At 55.3% G+C, this 22,742-nt stretch overlaps 1 protein-coding gene across 1 annotated transcript in view; it reads right to left on the reverse strand.

The window, feature by feature from the left end:
• Window positions 1–22,061, reverse strand: part of KIAA0930 (KIAA0930 ortholog) — a 41,411-nt gene extending 19,350 nt beyond the window's left edge. Inside the window, exon 1 of the mRNA XM_055396842.2 lies at window positions 21,665–22,061. Within this exon, the coding sequence (XP_055252817.1) occupies window positions 21,665–21,878 (214 nt within the window). The 5' untranslated portion in view covers window positions 21,879–22,061. The remainder of the gene's footprint in view (window positions 1–21,664) is intronic.
• Window positions 22,062–22,742: the final 681 nt, after the last annotated feature.

Here is a 22,742-nt window from a genome sequence, read left to right on the forward strand (position 1 = left end):
GGGGCTCCCCGTCTTCAGAGGGAGCAGAAGAGGGAGGGAGAGGAGACAGTCCAAGTCCGGAGCTAGGAAGGTCAAGGTCAGGGTAAGGGCTCAGACTGGCAGAAGCACAGCGCAGTGTTAGGCTTTGCAGCCAGACAACCTGAGCTCAGGTCCTGGCTCTCTGCTCCTCCCCATCCGGGTGGCCGGTTCACTGAACCCCTGGGGACCCCAGAGAGTCCCTCTGTCAGAGGGGTCTAACCTGCCACTCTCCCGGAACCAGTGGTGAGGTCGGGGGTGGGGAGAGGGGCTAATAGGGAAAGTCCTCTGCATGCTGTAAAGTTCTGTCCACATGTGTATTTGTGGGGGCCTCCGCACTGCTGCCCTGCATATCTGGCTTGCTCGGATAAGGTGATGACTCTCCAGCTGGCCAGTGTCCCTGAACCACGCGATGTGCTAACCATGTGAACAGACACAGGGTGGCCTGTGGAATCAGTGCCGGCTCTTTCTCTCACAGGTGAGCCCCTTTCTCACTGCATCCTGTCCCAAGGTCTGTCCACCAAGACGTGCCCTGGGTCAGAAGCCCCGGGAGCCGCCAGGCCAGCAGAGCTCCCTCAACTCCAGGGCTCTGTCCGGCCCAAGGTCATAGGCTTCTGACCCCTGAATCCGCTTAGCCGCAGATGCGGAGCAGCACCATGGACAGCTCCACGCCCACCAGCATCTTCCCTCCCAGGCCGGGGTCCTCCCGCCGGTTCTCCTAATCCACGGTGACCGTGGTGGAAACTCTCATCTATCAAGTGGCCACAGATGCTGACTTGACAAATATGGAGCCGCTGCTCCTAAAGAAATACAGGGTTGGGCTCCTGCAAGCCTCTGGTTGCGTTTTCATCAAATGATCTGTACATTATCTTTCGTTACGTGTGTTTCTGTTTAAAAACACCGTGATATACAGTTGGGTCACTAACACTGAACTCCAGGCCACCAGCACGCTAACTCGTGCCTGGATGAAGCTTCTCCTACATGCATATTCTCCATAAGGCCCATCACAGCCTTCTTTTGCTCAGGACTAGACACTTCAGTGTTACGCTCGGGGGCCACTTCAAATAGCAAAATCACCACCGAAAAGCACAACATGCAAATACGTGGCACTAAACAGACCCAGAGGATGAGACGATCGGATGGCATCACCAAGTCAACGGACATGAGTGTGAGTAAAGTCCGGGAGATGCTGAAGGACAGCCTGGCGTGCTGCAGTCCACGGGGTCGCAAAGAGTCGGCCATGACTGAGCGACTGAACAACATCCAAAGAGGCCACAGAAAGGATGAGCTGAGACAGGAGGCAGGCGTCGCCGTGTTCAACCTCAGCTGTGACCATGCCCCCCGCGTGACTCAGAATTGCCCACCAGTGTGCACACATCTGCAGTTAACCACAAAAGCACCCAAGGTACTGACTGTGTGCTGACAGACAAATTTCAGTGAGTAGCTAAATCCGTAAAAGCAGAATCCGTGAATAAGGAGCAAGTCTGCGATCTGCCAGCTCCGAATGGGACTATGGGATCCAGCCTCCACAGCTGCCTGCAGTAAGTGACCTGCTTTCATAAGTCACCATCTTTGAACTTCCGGTCTGGAGAGTCCTTTATAGACTAGTGGCTTTGGGGAAGCGTGGAAGAGGGCACGCCGCTGTGCAAGGACTGAACCTGAGCCGCTCAAGCCCAGCTCCATGCTCTCCCGCCACCTGGCCACAGACTGTCCACTTCATTCTGCAGGACACTGAATGGGGTACGTAACCAAGTCAACAGCTCAACAGTACTGATAGTGACAATGGCTCATGCTTGCCCTGCACTCTACAGTTTATGGGGCTTCCCAGGTGGCACTAGTGGTAAAGAACCCGCCTGCCAATGCAGGAGACCTAACAGATGAGGGTTCGATCCCTGGGTCAGGAAGATCCCCTGGAGGAGAGAATGGCAAACCACTCCAGTACTCTTGCCTGGAGAATCCCATGGACAGAGGAGCCTGGCAGGCTATAGTCCATGGGGTCGCAAAGAGTTGGGCATGACTGAAGCAATTTAGCACACACTATAGTTTATAAAGTCCTTTCCCCTGTGACCTCTCCAGATCGCCATGGCAACTTGATAAGGTGGGATCAGTTCAGTTCAGTCGCTCAGTCATATCCGATTCTTTGTGACCCCATGGACTGCAGCATGCCAGGCCTCCCTATCCATCACCAACTCCTGGAGTTTACTCAAACTCATATCCATTGAGTCGGTGATGCCATCCAACCATCTCATCCTCTGTCATCCCCTTCTCCTTCCACGTTCAATATTTCCCAGCATCTGGGTCTTTTCAAATGAGTCAGATTTTCGCATCAGGTGGCCAAAGTATTGGAGTTTCAGCTTCAGCATCAGTCCTTCCAATGAATAGTTAGGACTAATTTCCTTTAGGATGAACTGGTTGGATCTCCTTGCAGTCCAAGGGACTCTCAAGAGTCTTCTCCAACACCACACTTCAAAAGCATCAATTCTTCGGCGCTCAGCTTTCTTTATAGTCACACTCTCACATCCATACATGACCACTGGAAAAACCATAGCCTTGACTAGACAGACCTTTGTTGGCAAAGTAATGTCTCTGCTTTTTAATATGCTGTCTAGATCGGTCATAACTTTCCTTCCAAGGAGTAAGTGTCTTTTAATTTCATGGCTGCAATCAGCATCCGCAGTGATTTTGGAGGCCAGAAAAATAAAGTCTGACACTGTTTCCCCATCTATTTGCCATGAAGTGATGGGACCAGATGCCATGATCTTAGTTTTCTGAATGTTGAGCTTTAAGCCAATGTTTTCACTCTCCTCTTTCACTTTCATCAAGAGGCTCTTTAGTTCTTTGCTTTCTGCCGTAAGGGTGGTGTCATCTGCATATGTGAGATTATTGATATTTCTCCTGGCAATCTTGATTCCAGCTTGTGATTCATCAAGCCCAGCATTTCTCATGATGTACTCTGCATAGAAGTTAAATAAGCAGGGTGACAATATACAGCCTTGACATACTCCTTTTCCTATTTGGAACCAGTCGGTTGTTCCATGTCCAGTTCTAACTGTTGCTTCTAACTGATAAGGTGGGATAACCTGAGCTTAAAATATCCTCAGGCTTCAGTTTAAAGATAAGGCCACAGAAGCTTGGGAATCCAGTAGCTCAAGAGCTTCTGAGGGTCAAGCCGAGCCCCTCCTTCTCTTTCCAAGACCCCGGGCCTGGGGTCTTCCAGCCGCTGTATAATGAGGACACTGAAGGGTCGTTGGTGAGCAACCAAGAAATAACTCGGCTTCCAAACCTTCCCACTGCTCATCTGAGCCCCCATGAGCTCTGTCCTAGTCTCCCCGGAGATTAGAGCTAATCCCAGGTGCTCAGAGTGGTAACAGAGCCTCCTCAACACTCAATGGATGAACACGCTGTTGCTACTATTAATAACTTGGAATTATCTCTCACTAACCAGAGCTTTGGAATAGTCGTAAACTGGATTTTAGGAGGCATTCCTTGAAAACCACCCCAGTCCTTCTCCAGACCAGTAAACCACACAGGTGAAGCAAGCTATGGTAACTCAGTACTTAAAACAGTTTATAGCCATTAAAAATGACGGTCATGGTGATCCAGTGGTTAGGACTCCTCGCTTCCACTGCAGGGAAGCACAGGTTCACTCCCTGGTCGGGGAACTAAGATCCTGCAAGCTGCATGGCAAGGCCAAAAAAGAAAGAAATCATGGGCATGTATTACAATAAAGACAACTGCCACAGAGCTACTCCCTAAACAAGTGCACTGGAGCCAAGTGACATTTTTGAGAGGGCGTTGCCAGGTCTTCTATTTCTGTCTTGGGTATTCCTTTGGAAAAGTTGTATGGATTCATTACATATTCTAATGTATTGTCTACAGATATAAGATAAAGTCAAGCATGTACCTGCTGATGCTTTTTAAGTTGACCTGTCTTTATACCTAGAAATGTCTCTTAATAGTGGGCTTCCCTGATGGTAAAGACTCTCCTGCAATGCAGGGTCCCTGAGTCAGGAAGATCCCCTGGAGAAAGAGACGGCAACCCACTCCAGTAATCTTCCCTGGAGAATTCCACGGACAGAGGAGCCTGGCAGGTTACAGTCCATGGGGGTACAAAGAGTCAGGCATGACTGAGCAACCATCACTCACTCACTACCAGATCTTCAAGAAACAGACAGCTCAAATGCCACACACAAGTTTTTAAGAGCCTGAGAAACTTGCAAATTCTTCTTAACAAGGAGGCACAGCCTTGACCACCCAAAACGACACAGAGAGAAAATTATGGGCTAACTGTACTCATCACATAACATAAAAATCTTAAATAATACATTTAACAGAATCCGGCCATCTGTTAAAAGTATGCCAAGTAGCATTTAACTCAGAAATATCAGAATGGTCCAATATTAGGAAATCCAGTTATATATTCATGATAAAGTTATAGTTCAAATGAGAAATAACACATGATCGTATCCACAGATACTGGGAGAACATTCAGTAAGATTAAATACTCATTCTTAATTTTTTAAAATTCCCTATAAAATAGGAATAAACAAATACTTCCTTAAACACGATATGTATCTCAACTAGAAAAAACTAGAAATCAGGGCTTCTCTGGTGGTCCAGTGGCTAAGACTCCGAGCTCCCGATGCAGGAGGCCCAGGTTCAATCCTTAGTCAGAGGAGTCCTAATAGACCCCACACGCTAGAGCTAAAGATGCCGCAGGCCGAGAGGAAAAGCAAACATCCCACGTGCTGCAACTAAGACCCTACACAGCCAAATAAGTAAATATGAAAAAAAGAAAAAGTCAGAGACAAAGTATCATCATAACCCACCATTTCAGGCAGACCTTCGAGATGTTGGGAGTTTGGTTCCAGACCAGAGCAATAAAAGCAAATATCACAATAAAATGAATCACACATACTGGCTTCCCAGTGAACTAAAAGTTATGTGTATAGAGTTCCGTATGTCTGAGAAAGCAAAAACATATCTCCATTTAAAAATCCTTTATTTCTGAAAAATTCTAAGCGTCATCTGAGTCTGCAGTAAGTCACAATCTTTTTACAGTGTTGACATCGAAGCTCACTGATCACAGACCACCACAACAAACATAATCATAATAGAATATTCAAATCACGGAGGCAGCAATTCTACCTAATTTGACCTATTAATTTAACATGACCCAAGAGAAAATGCCAAGAAGAATGTTTCAAAATAAGAACAGCCAGGAAAATGCAGAAAGAGTGACATGGGGCCATGAATCCTCTCAGATATGGAAACATACTAGGAAAGCTAAACCCTTATGTCACCATCAACCCAAATCATACAACGCCTGTTCTGCCCCGTGGAGAAGGTGGACTTGCGAGAGAGGAGACAGCCAGAGACAAGAGATCAAAGACAGAGAGAGGAGATCCACTCAAGTTCTTAGTGTTGGGCTTTCCCAGTCTTCCAGAGGCTTTGGTTTCAATCTTCTACAGATTGTTAGCCAATAAATTTCTCTTTTTACTTCTTTAAATTGAAGTATGGTGTTGTTGGGTTTTTTTAAATGTTTATTTGGCTGTGTGCATGCGTGCTAAGTCACTTGAGTCGCGTCCAACTCTTTGCAACCCTATGGACTGTAGCCCGCCTGGCTTCTCTGTCAGTGGGATTCTCTAGGCAAGAATACTGGAGTGGGCTGCCATGCCCTCCTCCAGGGCATCTTCCTGACCCAGGGATCAGACTAGCATCTCTCTGTCTCCTGCACTGGCAGGCAGGTTCTTTACCGCCAGCGCCAGTCCTTATTTGGTTGCATGGGATCTTAGTCGCGGCATGTGAACTTTTAGTTGCGACACCTGGGATCTAGTTCTCTGACCAGGGATGGAAGCCGGGGCCCCTGCACCGGAAGGGCAGAGTCTCGGTCACTGGACCAGCAGGCAAGTCCCTACTGAAGACAGCTGATTTACAAGACAGCATTTCAGGTCCCCAGCAAACTGATTCAGTTACATTCGGTTCAGTTCCTGTATGTAATATATTCCTTTTCAGGTTTACTTTCCCTCTCCAAGCTGCCATGGATACGTTTCTTCACTTCTAACCAAAAGACCCCCCCCCAAAAAAATACTCAAGAATTACCCAAGTTACAGAAAAACCCCAAACCCTCTCTTAAGCCCACAACACCTCTAGCTATTGTCTCCCCAGACACTGATTCCAACAGAAACTTTTCAGTCCTCTCTTGAACAGACACGTTAACTGACAGATCTGGTCAATCCTACCATTGTTTGGTGGGTTTGTCTTTTGTTTTCCCGCAGAACTCTCTGACTTCATCTCTGCATCATTTCACTGATTCTATCTTTAAATGTATCCGGAATCCAACTACTTCCCACAAACCACTCTTCCAGCCGGGGCCAAGCACCACCATTTCCTGCCTGTGTGGACTGTCCCAGCTTCCTAAACGGCCCCCAGACTTGAAACAGTTCTTGTCATTTTCCTGCTCCAAATCCTCCATGAGGCTTCCTTCCTCGCCTCCCCAGTTCTTACTTGCAGCATGCAGGATCTTGGAGGCATGTCAGTTCAGTTCAGTTCAGTCGCTCAGTCGTGTCCGACTCTGCGACCCCATAGACTGCAGCACGCCAGGCCTCCCTGTCCACCACCAAGTCCCGGAGTCCACCCAAACTCATGTCCATTGAGTCGGTGATGCCATCCAATCATGTCATCCTCTGTCGTCCCCTTCTCCTCCCTCCTTCAATCTTTCCCAGCATCAGGGTCTTTTCAGATAACCTTTTAATCGCAGCAGGGAAACTCAGCTGTGGCATGTGGGGTCTAGTTCCCTGACCAGGGAGGGCACTGGGAGCTTGGACTCTTAGCCACTGGACCACCAGAGAAGTTGCTCCATCAGCTCTTTACTCAAACGCCGACCTCCTCAGGGAGGCCTTCCCCAACCACTTGTGCTACTACTACTCTGGTGCAGCGTCATATCTATTTTATGTGTTTTCTTTGCTTTCAGTCTTTCCCAAGTACAGCAGCCAGCAACCTTTTTCTGTTAAGGTCCAGACAGAAAACAGTTTAGGCTCTGCAGACCATATGGTCCGATCTCAACTACAAGATCACCCACAGCACTACATAAAGAAATGGGCATGGCGATGTGCCAAGAAGCTCATTTACAACAACGGGCAGCAGGCTGGAGCTGGCCTGGGGCCCTCGAGTGCCAGCGCCTGCCTTACTAGCACCCATCTGTCTGAACAGAGCACCTTCCCTCCTTGTTTTGTTTACTGCTGTACACTTAGCTCCTGGAACAGTATTTGACTTGTAGGAAACAATAAATATTGGCTAATTAAGCATGGGAGATGAACTGAGTGATTAAGGAAAGCGAGGTGGTGCCAGTACACAATCAGACTGATCAGCAGAACAGAAGAGAAAGCACAGAACCAGAAGGAAAACACACAGTAACTTAGTTCACATGAAGATTCGTCCTTTTAGTCAGTAGGATAAAGCTGGTTCTTCAACAGGTGGTCTTGGAGAGACCAGCCAGCAGAGGAAAGAGAATGAGGCTGGGCCCCTGCTCAGGCCAAAACCAATTTTGGGAAGAGAAACACTTCTGATGCTAAAAGTAAAATCATAAGAAAATGAAATAAACCATGCATGAGTTTTTTTATTCTCTCGTAAAGAGGAGGCTGTCAAAGAAAAGAATGATAGTTTAAAAAAAGAAGAAAAAAGAAAAGCATGATAGATAAATCAAAATACATAAACAATTTCTATAGGAAAACAAAAAGCCCTACACACCATAAATAAAGGCAAAGACAAATACCACGCTGGAAAAACTACTGGAGCTCTTAGTTCAGTTCAGTTCAGTCGCTCAGTCGTGTCCGACTCTCCACGATCCCATGAATCACAGCACGCCAGGCCTCCCTGTCCATCACCAACTCCCGGAGTTCACTCAAACTCATGTCCACAGAGTCGGTGATGCCATCCAGCCATCTCATTCTCTGTCATCCCCTTCTCCTCCCGCCCCCAATCCTTCCCAGCATCAGAGTCTCTTCCAGTGAGTCAACTCGTTGCATGAGGTGGCCAAAGTATTGCAGTTTCAGCTTTAGCATCAGTCCTTCCAATGAACACCCAGGATTGGTCTCCTTTAGAATGGACTGGTTGGATCTCCTTGCAGTCCAAGGGACTCTCAAGAGTCTTCTCCAACACCACAGTTCAAAAGCATCAATTCTTCACCGCTCAGCTTTCTTCACAGTCCAACTCTCACATCCATACATGACCACGGGAAAAACCATAGCCTTGACTAGACGGACCTTGGTTGGCAAAGTAATGTCTCTGCTTTTTAATATACTATCAAGGTGGGTCTTAACTTTCCTTCCAAGGAGTAAGCGTCTTTTAATTTCATGGCTGCAATCAGCATCTGCAGTGATTTTGGAGTCCAAAAAAATAAAGTCTGACACTGTTTCCACTGTTTTTCCATCTATTTCCCATGAAGTGATGGGACCAGATGCCATGATCTTTGTTTTCTGAATGTTGAGCTTCAAGCCAACCTTTTCACTCTCCTCTTTCACTTTCATCAAGAGGCTTTTGAGTTCCTCTTCACTTTCTGCCATAAGGGTGGTGTCATCTGTATATCTGAGGTTATTGATATTTCTCCCAGCAATCTTAATTCCAGCCTGTGTTTCTTCCAGCCCAGCGTTCCTCATGATGTACTCTGCATAGAAGTTAAATAAGCAAGGTGACAATAAACAGCCTTGACATACTCCTTTTCCTATTTGGAACCAGTCTGTTGTTCCATGTACAGTTCTGACTGTTGCTTCCTGACTTGCATACAGGTTTCTCAAGAGGCAGGTCAGGTGGTCTGGTATTCCCATCTCTTTCAGAATGTTCCAGTTTATTGTGATCCACACAGTCAAAGGCTTTGGCATAGTCAATGAAGCAAATGTTTTTCTGGAACTCTCCTGCTTTCTCCATGATCCAGCGGATGTTGGCAATTTGATCTCTGGTGCCTCTACCTTTTCTAAAACCTGCTTGAACATCTGGGAGTTCACGGTTCACATATTGCTGAAGCTCTTAAATGAGGGTTAATTTTCTTAACAAGTAAGTTTTATATGATGCAGAATAAAATGAAACAGAATGGAAAGGCAAAGGGAGATATAAATGGCTTTTTTAAACTATATTTATTTATGTGACTGTGCCAGGTCTCAGCTGCAGCGCGTGGGATCCTCAGTCCTCGTAGGGCGTGGGATCTCCGGTCCTCGCTGTGGCACGTGGGACCTTTAGTTGCGACACAGGGGATCTAGTTCCCTGACGAGGGATCGACAGGGCACTGATGGAGGGAATGCCTCAGGCCCCTCGGTCACTGACAGTTTCACAATCAGAAGACTGACGGGGCCCAAAGCCAGAAGTGGCCCCGCCTAGAGGTGGTGTCCGTGTAACTGAGGTTGAGCCTCGGTGGTCACTGAAGGGGGGGCCACATGACGGGATTTCTCACATACGCTGGCGCAGCCTCCTTGATTTCAACCCAAATGGCTGAAAACCTTGACAACTGTAGAAATGTGTAACGGGACTGGCGGGAAAGAGACAGGACACACTTCCTGGGACCCCTCTCCCGTGACATCAGCACCGGTTGCTTCCACACTGCTTTCTGTTTGTGCCTGATTGCCCCATTTCTCTAATAAAAGAAACTTACTCGTTAACTAAATTAGGGGCCACCCTCCCTCTCAAGGGACAAGAAAGCTACCCTCATCACCAAATGTTATTAACAGAAGGAAAAAAACGTACAGATTATACCTATGGCTGAAATAAAAGACTTGACAGACTCTAAAATATAAAACACTTGGGTTCTGGGCCTAAGTAAAAACACACGGAGGCCTTAAGTGACCCCCTTCCGGATTTGGAAACTATCGGGGTTAAAAAATGGTTTGGATCTTCAAAATCATGATTATAATCTCTTTGAATGACTTTTCTGATGCTTTTTGCTGTGCTTCTTTTCATATACATCTTTTTGTAGACTCATTCTCCAAAGCTTAACTTCTGAGAGGGCGGAAAGGCTGACGTTAACCAGCATGATACTGACTGGCGTTCTCCTAGTAGAGGTGGGACAATAAGTCGGCTGTTTGCTCCTTCCCCAGGCAGGCCTCTGCCCCACCTCAGCTGGAAGGAGCTAATGACTGAAGGGCCATCACCCTCACCCCCTTTGAAGCACAGAAGGATAAAACACCTGGAGGGGGAGTCATAGGGACAGAATGGACAAAACAGGTGATTAAACAGTCAGTCCCACCACGGGACTGTGAGGAGACCTCTGGAAGTTAATCATTACTCGAGAAAGCACGCTCGCTTAACCACAGCACCAAGCAGGCTTGCCTAGCAACCAAACCACGAGACAGAAGCATGAGACAAGACCCAGAACAATAAAACAGAGGTGGCGTGAGACCTACGTCCTGTCCAGCGAGCTCGGTGAGTTAACGATCCCAAGGACGTGCTCTCTGCACATATGAAAAACAACCATTTGTGGACCTAGCTTGACCATGTAGGGACAAGGAAACTGCCCCGCCCAGCCTGGAGGAGGGGCTGGTAATGGAAGCATGATGTCTGCGCAAGAAAGACAAAGAAGGTCTTCTCCCATTCCCCACTTCTCCTTTGATTATAGAACTGTGGGGCTTCCCTAGTGGTTCAGATGGTAAAGAATCCGCCTGCAGTGTGGGAGACCTGGGTTCGATCCTTGGGTCAGGAAGATCCCCTGAAGAAGGGAATGGCAACCCACTCCAGCATTCCTGCTGGGAGAATTCCATGGACGGAGGAGCCTGGCGGGTCACAGAGAGTCACACACAACTGAGAGACTAACACTTTCACAGGAAACTGCAGCCACTGAGTTCTCAGGGCGCGGCATTTCTCACCCGCCCGCTTGCAAGCCTCGCACGTTTCCTAGTCCAGTAAACCAGTTATCAGCCACTCCGCTCTGGCTGAAGTCTCCTCTGCACTGAGACACAGGACCACGGTCCTGGAGTCCTTCGGAGCTCCCGTGAAGGGACACCTATCGGCCTCAGGACAGCTGTGTCGGGAGGGTGCGGAGGGCAGGCTGAGCTCCCTGAGCCTGCACCACAGAGCTGCACCTGGTCAGGGCGTCAGGGAGCGCACCCCGAAGAGGGGAGGTTCAGGGGGTGGGAACAGCACTCAAAGCCCTCCTGGAGAGAGGACAGGACCAGGAAGGGGCCAAGCGCCGGGAGGCCGGGTGGGAGCCCGTGCTGGGGAGGCCGTGGCCTCGTGTGGCCGCTGGCAGGGTGGGGCTGTGCGCTGGTCCTCAGTGGACTGGGGGCCCCTGTAGGGGCTGAGATGGAGCCTCTCTGCTGTGGAGAGGAGGAAGGGGCGGAGGCGCGACCTGCGCCTGTGGATGCTGGTGTCCAGGCTGCCCGAGGGCCCCGCGGGAGGCCTCCTGAGAGCTGCCTGGCTCCGGGACGCCCAGCTCAGCCCAGCCCCTCCAGAAGGCTGGGGGTCAACTGGCCTCTCTGGGGAGAGTCCAGGGCAGCCCTCAGCCGCTTCCGCCCCCAGGCAGCCAGGGCAGCATGAATAGGCTTCTGTGACCTCTCAATAGGCCTTTCATCACCTCGTGGCTCTCCCAGCTCCCTCCCCCGGAGCACAGAAGACAAAGAGGCTGCCTGGGGAGGCCCGGAGCTGCCCCATGAGGCACTTGGATGGAGAGTTGGTCAGACGGGCCCCACATGAGCGCCCCACGGGCCAGACCAGTCCTCTGCTGCGGCCCCAGGGAGCTCGGGGTTTCAGAGATGCTCAGGGGCCTGACCAGGACAGACATCACCTGCCTGGCTCCTTTCTTCTTCAAGGAAAGGCCAGCCTTCCTCCCCAGAGGAGCCAGGCCCTCCAGAGAACCCCTTCCAGAGGGCAGTGTAGTCCCCCACGCTCCAGCCTCCTCCCCGGCAGCTTCTTCCCTGACTAACACCCTAGGCATCCCCAGGCCACCCCTCCCGTCACCATGGAGTCTCTTCTGGGGCCCAGCCCAACCTGGCTTATGCAGGTCAGCTCGCCATCACCTCCGGGGGGGCCCGTCCCTACCACCCGCATCCCCCACCACACACCTCCCCTGATCCACCTGACCGCACGTGATCTTCAAAAGATCAAAAAATGTTTTCACTGTTACAAGTATTTATTTAAAAAGTGCAGTTCAAGGGTTAGCTGGATAAGTGCATCATTGCAAATCACATACAAAAGAAAGCGATAACAGATGCCCCTGCACCAACGAAAAAAATAAGATATCAACAAAACAAGGGGGGAAGCTTAGCATGCTGAGGAATGGACCCCAGAAGACGAGGGGTGTAAGTCAGAGCCAGATTTCTACCCACATGTGCAAAAGGAGACGGTGAGGGAGACGGGCAGCCGCCACCACCAGGTGCTGGCTCTGGGCTCAGCTGCAGCTTCAGTGTTAGGTTTCCACCAGGGAGATGACGGGAGTATCCTATATATGCATGTATACTGGAGGCGCTGTCAAGTCATCAGAAGCTCGAAGCATATGTGTCTTGGCAGGTTCAGCTGCTAACGCTCAATTAAAGAACCTGTTAGTGTCTTCACTCTGCTGAGGAGGAGGTGGAGGCTGCAGGTGTGACTCACCTGTCTGAGGTCACCCTGCTGGCAGGGGGCAGGGCCAACCAGAGCCCAGCACTCAGCCGCGCTCTCGGCCCTGGGTAGGGCCTCGTCACACTAACCACCCGTGTGTGTCCCCCCCGCCGTGAGCAGGCAGCTCGCGGGCAGAGTGGCCGAGTACCCAGCACAGGGCAGGGCCCAGACAGGGAGTAAGCCACACTGGACCAAAGACCATGTGACCGACACACTCCAGTTTCCGGTTTACTCAGAGAACACAGCGTCGGCTCTGAAACCCACCCAAGGCCACCGGCCCTTCTCACAATCTGTGCAGTGTAGTGGAATCCTTCAAGGGCTCCTACACCCTCGGGTTCCCCCGCAGGGAGGCCTCGATCCCCACTGGCCAGCGCCAGGTCGGGTTCCGCCCCCACCCTGACCTGCCCTGTACTGGGCATCCCCTGAGGCCCGGGTGCAGTGAGAAAGAAACCCAGATCCGCCCTCGAGGTCACTTTCACGGGTGGGACTCGAGTTCCCACGGCCCCTACAGTTCCCAAAAGCGATCCTCTGGATTCTCCGAAGCAGCAGTGCGTGCAAACCCCACAGCCCTGCAGCTACCGTCATGCAACCAGCTCGCTCCCTGCTAACTGCTCCCAGATGGCTTCGAGCCTACCTGTGTGCTCATCAGGCCAAAACAGTGGCTCCCCGTTCAAACCCCAAGTCAGTGCTGGCGACTCCCGACTCACTGCTTTGTCCAGCACATCAACCGGCCTCCAGGACGAGGAGGGGCAGTTCTCATGAGTGACCTTACGTGTACACCCACGCAAGGTGCCCAGCCCAGACACGGGCTGTGGCCCGGCCGCCCCAGCTCCCGCCCGCAGGTCACCTGTACCTGCCCCAGTCACTATCCCACCTCCTCCCGCCATGTCACACAGCACGAGGCACATGGTGGGATCCCAGAAGCCCAGCCCACCCCCGCCCACAAAACAGGCTCAGGGCTGGGGACCTGGCTCAGTTGGGCCAGCCCACCAAGGGAGCCCAGGCAGAAGGACTGCCCTGCTCATGGCCACACCCCAGCAGCTGCTCCTGCGGGCTTCAGGGTGCAGGCTGAGGTTTACTAAGCACTTCCAACATGTGACCCGCTGTGGGAAGCTAGGACTCGAAGCATGCCCGCCTCCCCCAACCAGGCCCTGGGCAGAGTCAACAGACACGGGCGCTTCAGGTGTTCTGCCTTCAATGTCGCCCACAGAGTCCCCCCAAACACACCTCCCCCTCCCCTTCCCCCAGGGGCGGCTCCTCTCATTGCTCCTCCTTCCCAGGGCCTTGTGCAATTCCAGCCCTCAGCCCGAGGCTTCCTCCCCAGGAATGCCCCCTCCCAGGCGGTCCTCCTCTTTCATTTCCCTCCTTCACTCTCGCTTCTTCTAAGAGGTCCTTCGCTGTGAAAAGCAGCAGCCGGGGTTCTTCCTCACACACTAGACCAGGGTGAGGCCACTGGGAAGAAAAGGCACAAATGCCTTTGGAGAAATGGATGTCCGCGTGTGACAGGCACAGACACAGCCTCGAGTCCAGGAGGCCTGGGTGCAGAACCCGCACGAACCTGCTGCAGGGAGCCGGGGTGGGACAAGGACTCCCAGGAGCTGACCAGCCCCGCTCAGGGGACAGCTCCCTCCTCCACAGGTCAGTGGGGAGCCTGAAACCCAGGGACCCACCTCCTGGAAGGGGGGCACAGCCTTGGGGACCACTCGAGGCAGCACCAGTCTCCACGTGCTGGGGATCAGAAGGACGGACCTGCAGACAGGGCTGGGGGTCTCGGCGGGGTGAAGCCCACCACCCTGAGTGCGACACGGCAGGTCTGGGAGGTGGGGTGACCCGGTTCTTACGTCCAGCTTGGGGCGGGCTGCGTGGCTCCTCCTGCGTCTGCTTCTCCCAATTTCATTTCCCGCGTCCTGAACCACAGCGGCACGGTCCTCCCTGAAGCACGCTGGCTCGGTGTTAGAGGCGTGTGCACTGGTGACCAAGCGCCCCAGAACCACAGGCTGCGAACAGTGGGCCAGTAAACCTCCCCTCCCCGCTCTACCCAAGAGGAAACTGAGGGCTGGGCGGGGGAAGGGCCCTGCCTGCAGCAACTCCCATGGGGTCCCTGGATTGATCCAGGGCCGAAACCTGTCCCAGGTAGCCTCGGTGACCCTCCCTGGGCTCCAGGTCTGCAGGCCAACTTCTGCCTGAGATGGACACAGGGCAGTAAGGAGACCCACTCCTCCGGGGGATCGGAGAACAGCAGTGACCTCCCCAAAGTGACACAGCATTCAACCTTTGAACCTTCTCTGCTCTGTCTCTGCCAGGCAGGACCCCCCACAACTTGACGACTGCCCTACACAAGGGTTGCCTCCTAAGAATGACCACTGTATTCACTCAACAGACACCAAGCCACCGACCCCTCCCTCACACCTACCCCTCCTCCTCACTGCCCCCAGCCCCCTGCCCTGGGCCTGCTCTGCCATGAGCTGGCACAGGGGACCAGGAGCCAGCCCAGTGGCCCTGCAGGGGAGGTGAGGGAGAGGAGGTCTCACACAGGAGACTGTGCGTCACAGGCCTGGGGGCGGACATCCCTACAGGTGCCAAGAACAGGGTGGGGAGAGGGGCAGCAGAGCCCCTCCAGAGGTCAGGAAAGCGCGGGAAGTGAGAGGTCAGGCTCCCCATGGAGGAGCGCCCCCCCAGAAGACACACAGCTGGGGGCGCAGCTGTGAGCAGGCCCAGGTCACAAAGGGTCTTGCACGCTGACTTGGCTGCCTCAAGGAGTCTTGCAGGGTGTGAGCGGCCGAGTACGACACGGTTGGGGGTGGCAGCCGCGGGGACACAGTCAGCCCAGGGGGGACCTGAGGTGGGGGTGAGGGATGGTCCAGGGCGGGCAGAACTCGGCCACGGGAGGGGCTGGGGGCAGGGAAGGGCTGACCCCCATCCAGGCCTGGCCAGGCTGAAGGGCAGGTACCTGCGACACATCCCCGGAAGGGAGACGGTGTCCGATAGCCAAGGACAGTCGGCCCTGGGGGCTGGGGACCCAGCGAGGGTCTGGGCTGGTCTGGGAAGGGGCTGGGCAGGACGCGGGGGCAGCACGAACTGTCACCCTCTCTGCCCACCTGCCACTACCATCTGCCCCGGAAGCGCTCCACCCCGGCAATTCACCAAGTCCTCCGTGAGTCTGGCAAACGTCTGTCTGCCACCTGCCATATCCACGCATGGCCTCAGTCCGGCCCTCGGGGGTCAGACAGCAACCTCTAAGAAACAGCCTCCCGGGCTGGAGGCCCAAAAAATCCTCCGCTTGCAGAAAGCTCCACACAGATGAAGAGCCTTGTGGCAAGCTGTTAATAGAAGTGAAAAACTGCATTCAAACTAAGTTTCCCACAAGACAAGACCAATTAAGTAAATTACAGCACATCCACTCAACTACCTGCAGTGATTTAAATGACGCTTCAAGTCTGAACAACATGGAAAATGTTTGAGGAATTTTAAGTAAGAAAGCACGATGAAGAAACTTTATGTACAGAATGTCAAGTATCTGTTAAGGGGCTTCAAAAAGCTTGGAAATGGAGACTTTGCAAAAGTTAATATTGTCAGTTAAGTTCAGTTCAGCCCTGTCCATCACCAACTCCCAGAGTTTGTTCAAACTCATGTCCATTGAGTCGGCGATGCCACGTGTCTCTGTGTAATTGGAACCACGAGTGACTTTTTTTTCCCATTCTCTTATATTTTCCAGTTTCTATATTGTGCATGTGACATTTTTTAATTGGAAAAAAATGTTTGTTTGGGGGTTTTTGAGGCTCTTTTTGTTGTGTTTTGTAAACAAGTATCCCAGCCGGGGCTCGTCTTCAGGGGCCTTGGCTGGTGTTTGAGGCAGATGCAAATAAGGAGCCAGTGCCTCAAGAAGAGGGTGTGCCTTGTGCATCGGGCAGGGGCACAGCACGCACACCTGCCCAAGGCAGGGGAGGGCGGTGGGTGCCGACACAGCTGACCGCCCTCTGGCTCTGCCAAGAATCTCTGCAGCCCCAAGCCTCAGTCTCCTTAGGAGTGAAGGCCCGCGTCCTCGGCGTTCTCTGAAAGGACGCAGCGCCCCGACCTTGAGAGAGGACCCACCGGCAGCCGCCCAGGGCCGCTCCAGCCCCAGAAATGGTGGAGGCCGGAAACCACAGGCCTTAAAAATAGGCTCAGAAACCAAGAGAGGCCCCTCTGCCATTCCAACGGCCACACTTCCTCCCCGCGCACTGGCCCATGGCCAGCTCGGCCAGCCCTGGCGCTGGGGGGCCCCAGGGACCCCCGGGAAACCAGCCACAGCCACGGCGAAGCCATCCTCTGCGGAGCTCAGGTCCCACCCCAGCTCCGTGGCCAGAGGTCTGTGCCCGTTTTAACGATGGCGGCACCGAGGGCCAGCCCATGCCGGGGTGGTGTGGGCCCGGTCCTGCCGCGGCTGCCCCTGTCCTTTCCCAGACGATTCCCTAGGCCTGGAGACCCTGACGTCCCCACTTCACGGATTAGGACCGGAGGCCCAAGGGGTGGCAGGCGCAGGCCCCACGGTCTTCCCCTCCAGCCACACCTCCCACAGACATCCCCCGCCCCAGCTACACCGCACCGGCCAGAGGCCCGGCAGAGCGAGCAAGGACCTTCCCGGGCACGGGGCGCCGGCGGGTGCAGGTGTTCAGCACAGAGGCGAGGCCCGAGGGAAGACAACTGCCCCCCAGCCCTCTGTCGTCCCCACACCACCAGCTCTCTGCAGGACGGCTCCTGGCGCCTGACCGGCCTTGGCTGGAACCCTGAGAACCCCAGCTCTGCTAGCTCCCAGCTGCATGACCCTGGGTGAGTCACTTTCCTCTCTGAAGCCTGGTTTCCTCCTCTAGGGTAACAGCAGAAGCGGCCTCCACCAGAGACAGACGTGAAGGCCCAGTGGGGTTGGCACATGGCAGACGGGCTGAGTTCCCACCCTCAGGACTAACAGCTTCTCTAAGTGCCAGCTGGTCCTCAAGTCAAACACCCACAGAGTGGCCGGAGGGTGGGCCCTGCCAAGTCCCAGCCGGGCATCCGGAGCCCCAAACGCCACTCCAGCCTCAGCTCCCACGGCCGCCCTTCAAGCCTCTCTGCTCCGGCCTGGCAAGTCCTGCCCGCCTCAGGCCCCCCTCTCAGAGGCACCACCCCGCCTGTCCCGGTGAGTGGAGAGGTGTGCCCCTCACCACCTCTCCCACCTTGACCTAGGCCTGCCCCCAGGCCACCTGGCGGCAGGTAGCTGTGAGCGCCTACATCGGGTCACGGGCACCTGAGGACAGGTGTGGGCCTTCACCTCTGCTAAGAGCTGGGGTTCAGCCAGGTTCTTCTGTTGCTTACTGGCCACGGGCCTGGGGCGCGTTACTGCACCTCCGAACCTGTGTTTCTCCACCAGGACAAAGAAAAGTTTAATAATCCCCACCTGAAGAGAATTATTTTGAGGATAAAAGGACATGGCGAAAGGGAGCAGCACTCCAGAGGAAGAGAAAATTCCCTAGGCCACCTAAGTGGGGGTGAGAGCCCAGGAACAAGCAGTTCCAAAACGCTCAGCCTTGGGAACGCCCCGCTGGTCCAGGGGTCAGGACTCGGCACGTTCACTGCCGAGGGTGCGGGTTCAATTCCTGGTTGGGGAATCCCACAGGCTGGCTTCGGCCATTTAAAAAAAAAGCCAATAAAATAAAACAGAAGAAAAAAATATATAATCCCCAGCCTCGGCAGGGCACCAAAAACAGCAGCGTGAGGAGCCCCCTCCCCTCACAGCGCCCTCCACAACTCACACCCAGGCCGTGTCCGTGTGACCTGACCACATGCCAGCGGCACGCATGCGTGGGCTGACGTCCAGGGCCCATCAGAAAGCCCAGGCCCCAAGAGGAAGCATCAGGCTATCTCCACCTTTGGTCCAGATGTCAGCATCACACAACATCTGGGCACTGAACCACCTCACTCTTCCCAGCTCAGAGATTCTTGGTCCCTGCACAAGCTATCCCAGCCGCCAGTTTGGCCCACAAGTTCCCTGGAAGCACAGGCAGTTTCCTGAAGATAAAACCCTAAAGCCCCGCTCAGAGTGACCGGAGGCCCGGCTGATTCCAGCAGAGTTCACCTGAGTACCTAGCTCTCTCTCCCCACTCACCTGTCCCCCGCCCCATGCGGTAGGGATCCAAGCTGATCCCCCCATCTGGCACGGAGAGAGTGTTCAGACAAGTGCTTCCGCTGCAGAGGATACAGTGGGCAAGATTCAGAAATCAGGTTTGGGTCCCCAAGGCACCTTTCATCATAGCAGCCAAGCAATGATGTGGGGAGTGGCCAGGGTGGGGGCCAGGTGTGGGGGAAGGGTAGTCAATTTCTCCCATTTTACAGACAGACACTGACTCATCCAGGTTTAAGGGTCTCCCCCAGAGGCTCCTGCATACCTTCAAAACAACCTCAGAGGGCACGGTACGGTTCTGAACAGCCTAAGCGTTAGTCAACAACCATCTGGGAAATTTAAGTTAATTCATAACTGTAACAGGTTGTCCCAGCTGCAAAGTGGAGATGATAGTATGACGCGAGCAACTGCATGTACAAAGTGCTCTGGGGAGGGCGTTCTGGGCTCGCGCCCAGGTGCTCAGGCCAGTCGTTCCGTCCTCGTGCTGCTTGGGCATGAAGTCACTGTTTAGCCTGCCCCTCTCTGAACATCACATCTCTCGTCTGAAAACTGGAAGAGATGGATAGCATGAGCCCTTCTATGAGTTGAAGATCCGAACTTCCTTGCCACCCACGCCCTTCACTCCCCAGTCCAGAAAGTAATCCTTTCCTTCTTTTGCTGAATGAGCACTGGGCATCTGCTCAGCACGTGCCACATGCTGGGCACTGGGGGAGGGTGGGGCGGGGGGGGAACCCAGATGTGGGCAAGGCCCTGAAAGGGTCGTCTGCTAACTGAGAAGACAGCATCACAGAGCCACAGCAGTCCGATGACCCACTGGACATGAGCGCCCAGACAACAGGACAGGGGGCAGAGGAAGGGTCCCTGGGTGGCGGCATCAGTGCTGAGGCCTGAAGGCAGACCTGCAGCTGTCTGCAGGGCCGGTGAGTGTGCAGGACAGGTGGCCTCCTGGGAGCAGAAAACAGCAGGGACAAAAGCGCAGAGCACCGGAGCACGAAAGGGACTGAGCTCTGAGGGGCTGGGGTGGTAGGATGGGGAGACCTTGTATGTGAAGGGCAACGAGAGGTGAGGAGGAGGGACGCAGCAACACTGTGACCGTCGGCCTGTGTCCCTGGCCTAGCAGGCGCAGTTCTCCCCCGAGGCAGCACAACAGCAGGTGCAACGTGGCGTGGCTGGGATTATCCCGGCGGCCAGGCACCGGGGTCGCCCTGACCACGGTCAACCTCAGCTGTACAACTTCCTCGCAGGCTGTCCCTGGGCCTCTCTGGACCTCAGGCTCCTCGTCGGTCAAACAGAGATCACACTCCTCTCAGGCAAAGTCAGTCAGATGGAGGGCGCCTGCACAAAGCACCTGGCACACACCGAGTACTCAGTGAATGCCAGGTGCCAGGACAAATGATTACTGTTCTTATGGGGCGGTGCTGCAGGCCCTTCGGGGCAGGGACTGTCTAACAGGGCAGAGGATGCTCAGAGGACACAGGACAGAGAGGAGTGGGGAGGGGTGCCAAGAGAGGCTGAGCAAAAAGGGCAGAGGGGCCTGGAGCAGATGGTCGCTCAGACCCCTCCCATTTCAGACTCTGTGGCAGGTGACAGGCAGCCTGCCAGGCGGACATGCAGCCGGGCACAGAGTAGGTGCTCAACCAACATTTGCCGAATGGAGGAATGAGGATCCTTCAGTTTCTGCTCAGAACTCATCAGTGACACCTTTCCAGAAGAGACCAGAGAAACCTGTGTCCCCGTCCAGCTCGGTGTTGTAGACACCCTCAGCTTCACGCCCACCGCCCTCACTCCCACTTGTGAGCAAAGTTTCATTCCAGGGCAGCCGGCCTCCCACAAAAAAGAGGATGCAAATTGATCCCCGCCCTCATCCGGGCCTCCAGGGTGTGGCCTGCTGAGGGGGTCTGGAAGCCTTGTGACCTCAGGTGGGTTGGGGGTGGGGGATATATAGGCTCTTTGGGACCCAGTTTCCCCAACGGTGAATGAAGGCGGGGCCGTAGAATCTCCAAGGTGGACATTCCCTTCTCCAAAAGCTGCCGTAGGCCCCTCAGAAATCCCCAGCCCAGACTGGGGAGGAGGGTGGGTGACAACGTGGTAATGAAGTCATTCCCGCAGGAGGAAGGGAGGGGTCTTTGCAGAGAGAAAACCGCAAAACCCACCCTTCGGGGTGGGGTGGGGTTGGGGTGGGGGGCTCCTAGCTCTTCAGTCCGAACACGATCCACCAGGAGGCATTACCTCACATTCAGCCGCGCCAGGAGACCCCACCCCCGCCTGCAGCCTCCCACCCCCGGCTCCCAGTAGACAATACGGGACACCCCTGCCCCCACTCACCGGCCGATCTAGGACTCTGGGCCTCCGTAGAGCGGAGTCACAGCCCGAGGGGCGACCGCCCCGCTCCCTCTGCCCAGCGGGTGGGTTCGGGGCCCACGGTCCAACAGGTCCCCAGTCAGAGCGAAGGCGCAGAGCCGCGCGGGGAGACAAAGGCTTCTGGCCCCGGGACCTGACCTGTCCACATTGCCGGCCGCGACACGGAGGCCCCGGGGACGAATTCTGGCGCCGGGGACCTGCCTGTCCACACTGCCGGCCGCCGCACGGAGGCCCCGGGGAGGGCTTCCCGGAGACGGAAGAGACCCGGCGGAGCCACGGAGGGGAGAGGGAGGGAGAAGACAGGCAGACGCCCGGATGGGCGGACAGGGGAACAGACACGCAAGGGACGCGAGCGTGCAGGACCGCTCCAGGGACCAGAATCAGAGACGGAGACGCGGGGGCGCGGGAACGACCAGGACGCGAGGACCTGGGGACGACACGCGAGGGCTGCCCCCGAGACGCACGCGGGGACAGACGTGCGGAGACTCAAGAGACCCGCGCAGAGACAGAGACGCGCGCGGACACTCCGGCGCCGCCGCGGCCCCGGCCTCGCCCCCGCCCGGCCCCACTCACCGAGGCCGCAGACCTCGCGGCGCAGGCTGACGCGGCCGCGCTCCTCGGCTATGGCGCGCAGCATGTGCTGCAGCGAGCGTTCCTCGGCCTCCGCGCCGCCCGCAGGCTCGGGGGAGGAGGCGGCGGCGGCCGGGAGGGCGGGCGGCCCGGCCCGGAGCCCCGCGGGCGCGGGCACAGCGGCGCAGGCCCGGCCCGGCGGCCGCGCGGAGGCCATGCCGGGCCCCGACTCATCGCCCGCGCCGCGGTGCCCGCGGGGGCCCCGGGCTCGCCCCGCCGACCCCGCCCCGGCGCCGCCCGCCGCCAGCACCAGAGAAGCCACAATCCGCCTTTGTGCGTGTCGCCGCCGCCGTCGCCGCCCGCCAAGCCCGGCGAGACCAGCGCACCTCCGCGTAGCTGACACACCGCCTGCGCGCCTCCAGGCCGCCGCGGGCCCCGCCCGGCCCCGCCCGGTCCCGCCCCCAAGCCGCCCGGGTCCCGCCTCCAGCCCCGCCTCGGCCCGCCCTCAAGCCACACCCCAACCATCCAGATCCAGCCACTGTTCCCCAGGCCCCGCCCCCGATCGCCTAGGTCCCGCCCCTTCCCGCCCTCAGGCCACACCCCAGCCATCCAGATCCCGCCACCGTCCTCCAGGCCCCGCCCCTATCTCCGAGGCCCCGCCCCTGGCTCTCAGGGCCCACCCATGATACGCCCAGATCACGCCCCCGTCTCAGGCCACGCCCCGCGTCACCCGCCTTTGACCTACCGCGGGGGACCTACCCGGCCGGCTCCACCCTCTATGCGCTGCCCCGTGAGGGACTGAATTTGTCACTTGCCCTCCCCATTGTCACCCTTCTCTTCTCAATCAAGTTGTCAGTACCGGTTTCCGCTGGGAACTTCCTCTTCAGAACCCAGAAAGGGGTCACCCCTCCCCCAGAAACAGGTCTCACGGGGTGGGGGGGGCAGTGGAAAAGCCCTTCCTGCCGCCGCAGCCTCCTTCTCTTGCCACAGTGCAGGGTGCTGAGAAAGCCTGCTTCCTCAGCTGTGCGATGGGGTCTGAGTGTTAACTAGGTACGAGGGGGTTGGAGAAGACTCTTGAGAG

The sequence above is a fragment of the Moschus berezovskii genome, chromosome 6 (genome assembly GCF_049115385.1).
Source record: "Moschus berezovskii isolate FMDL1 chromosome 6, NW_MosBer_1.0, whole genome shotgun sequence".
NCBI classification, from domain to species: Eukaryota; Metazoa; Chordata; class Mammalia; order Artiodactyla; family Moschidae; genus Moschus; species Moschus berezovskii.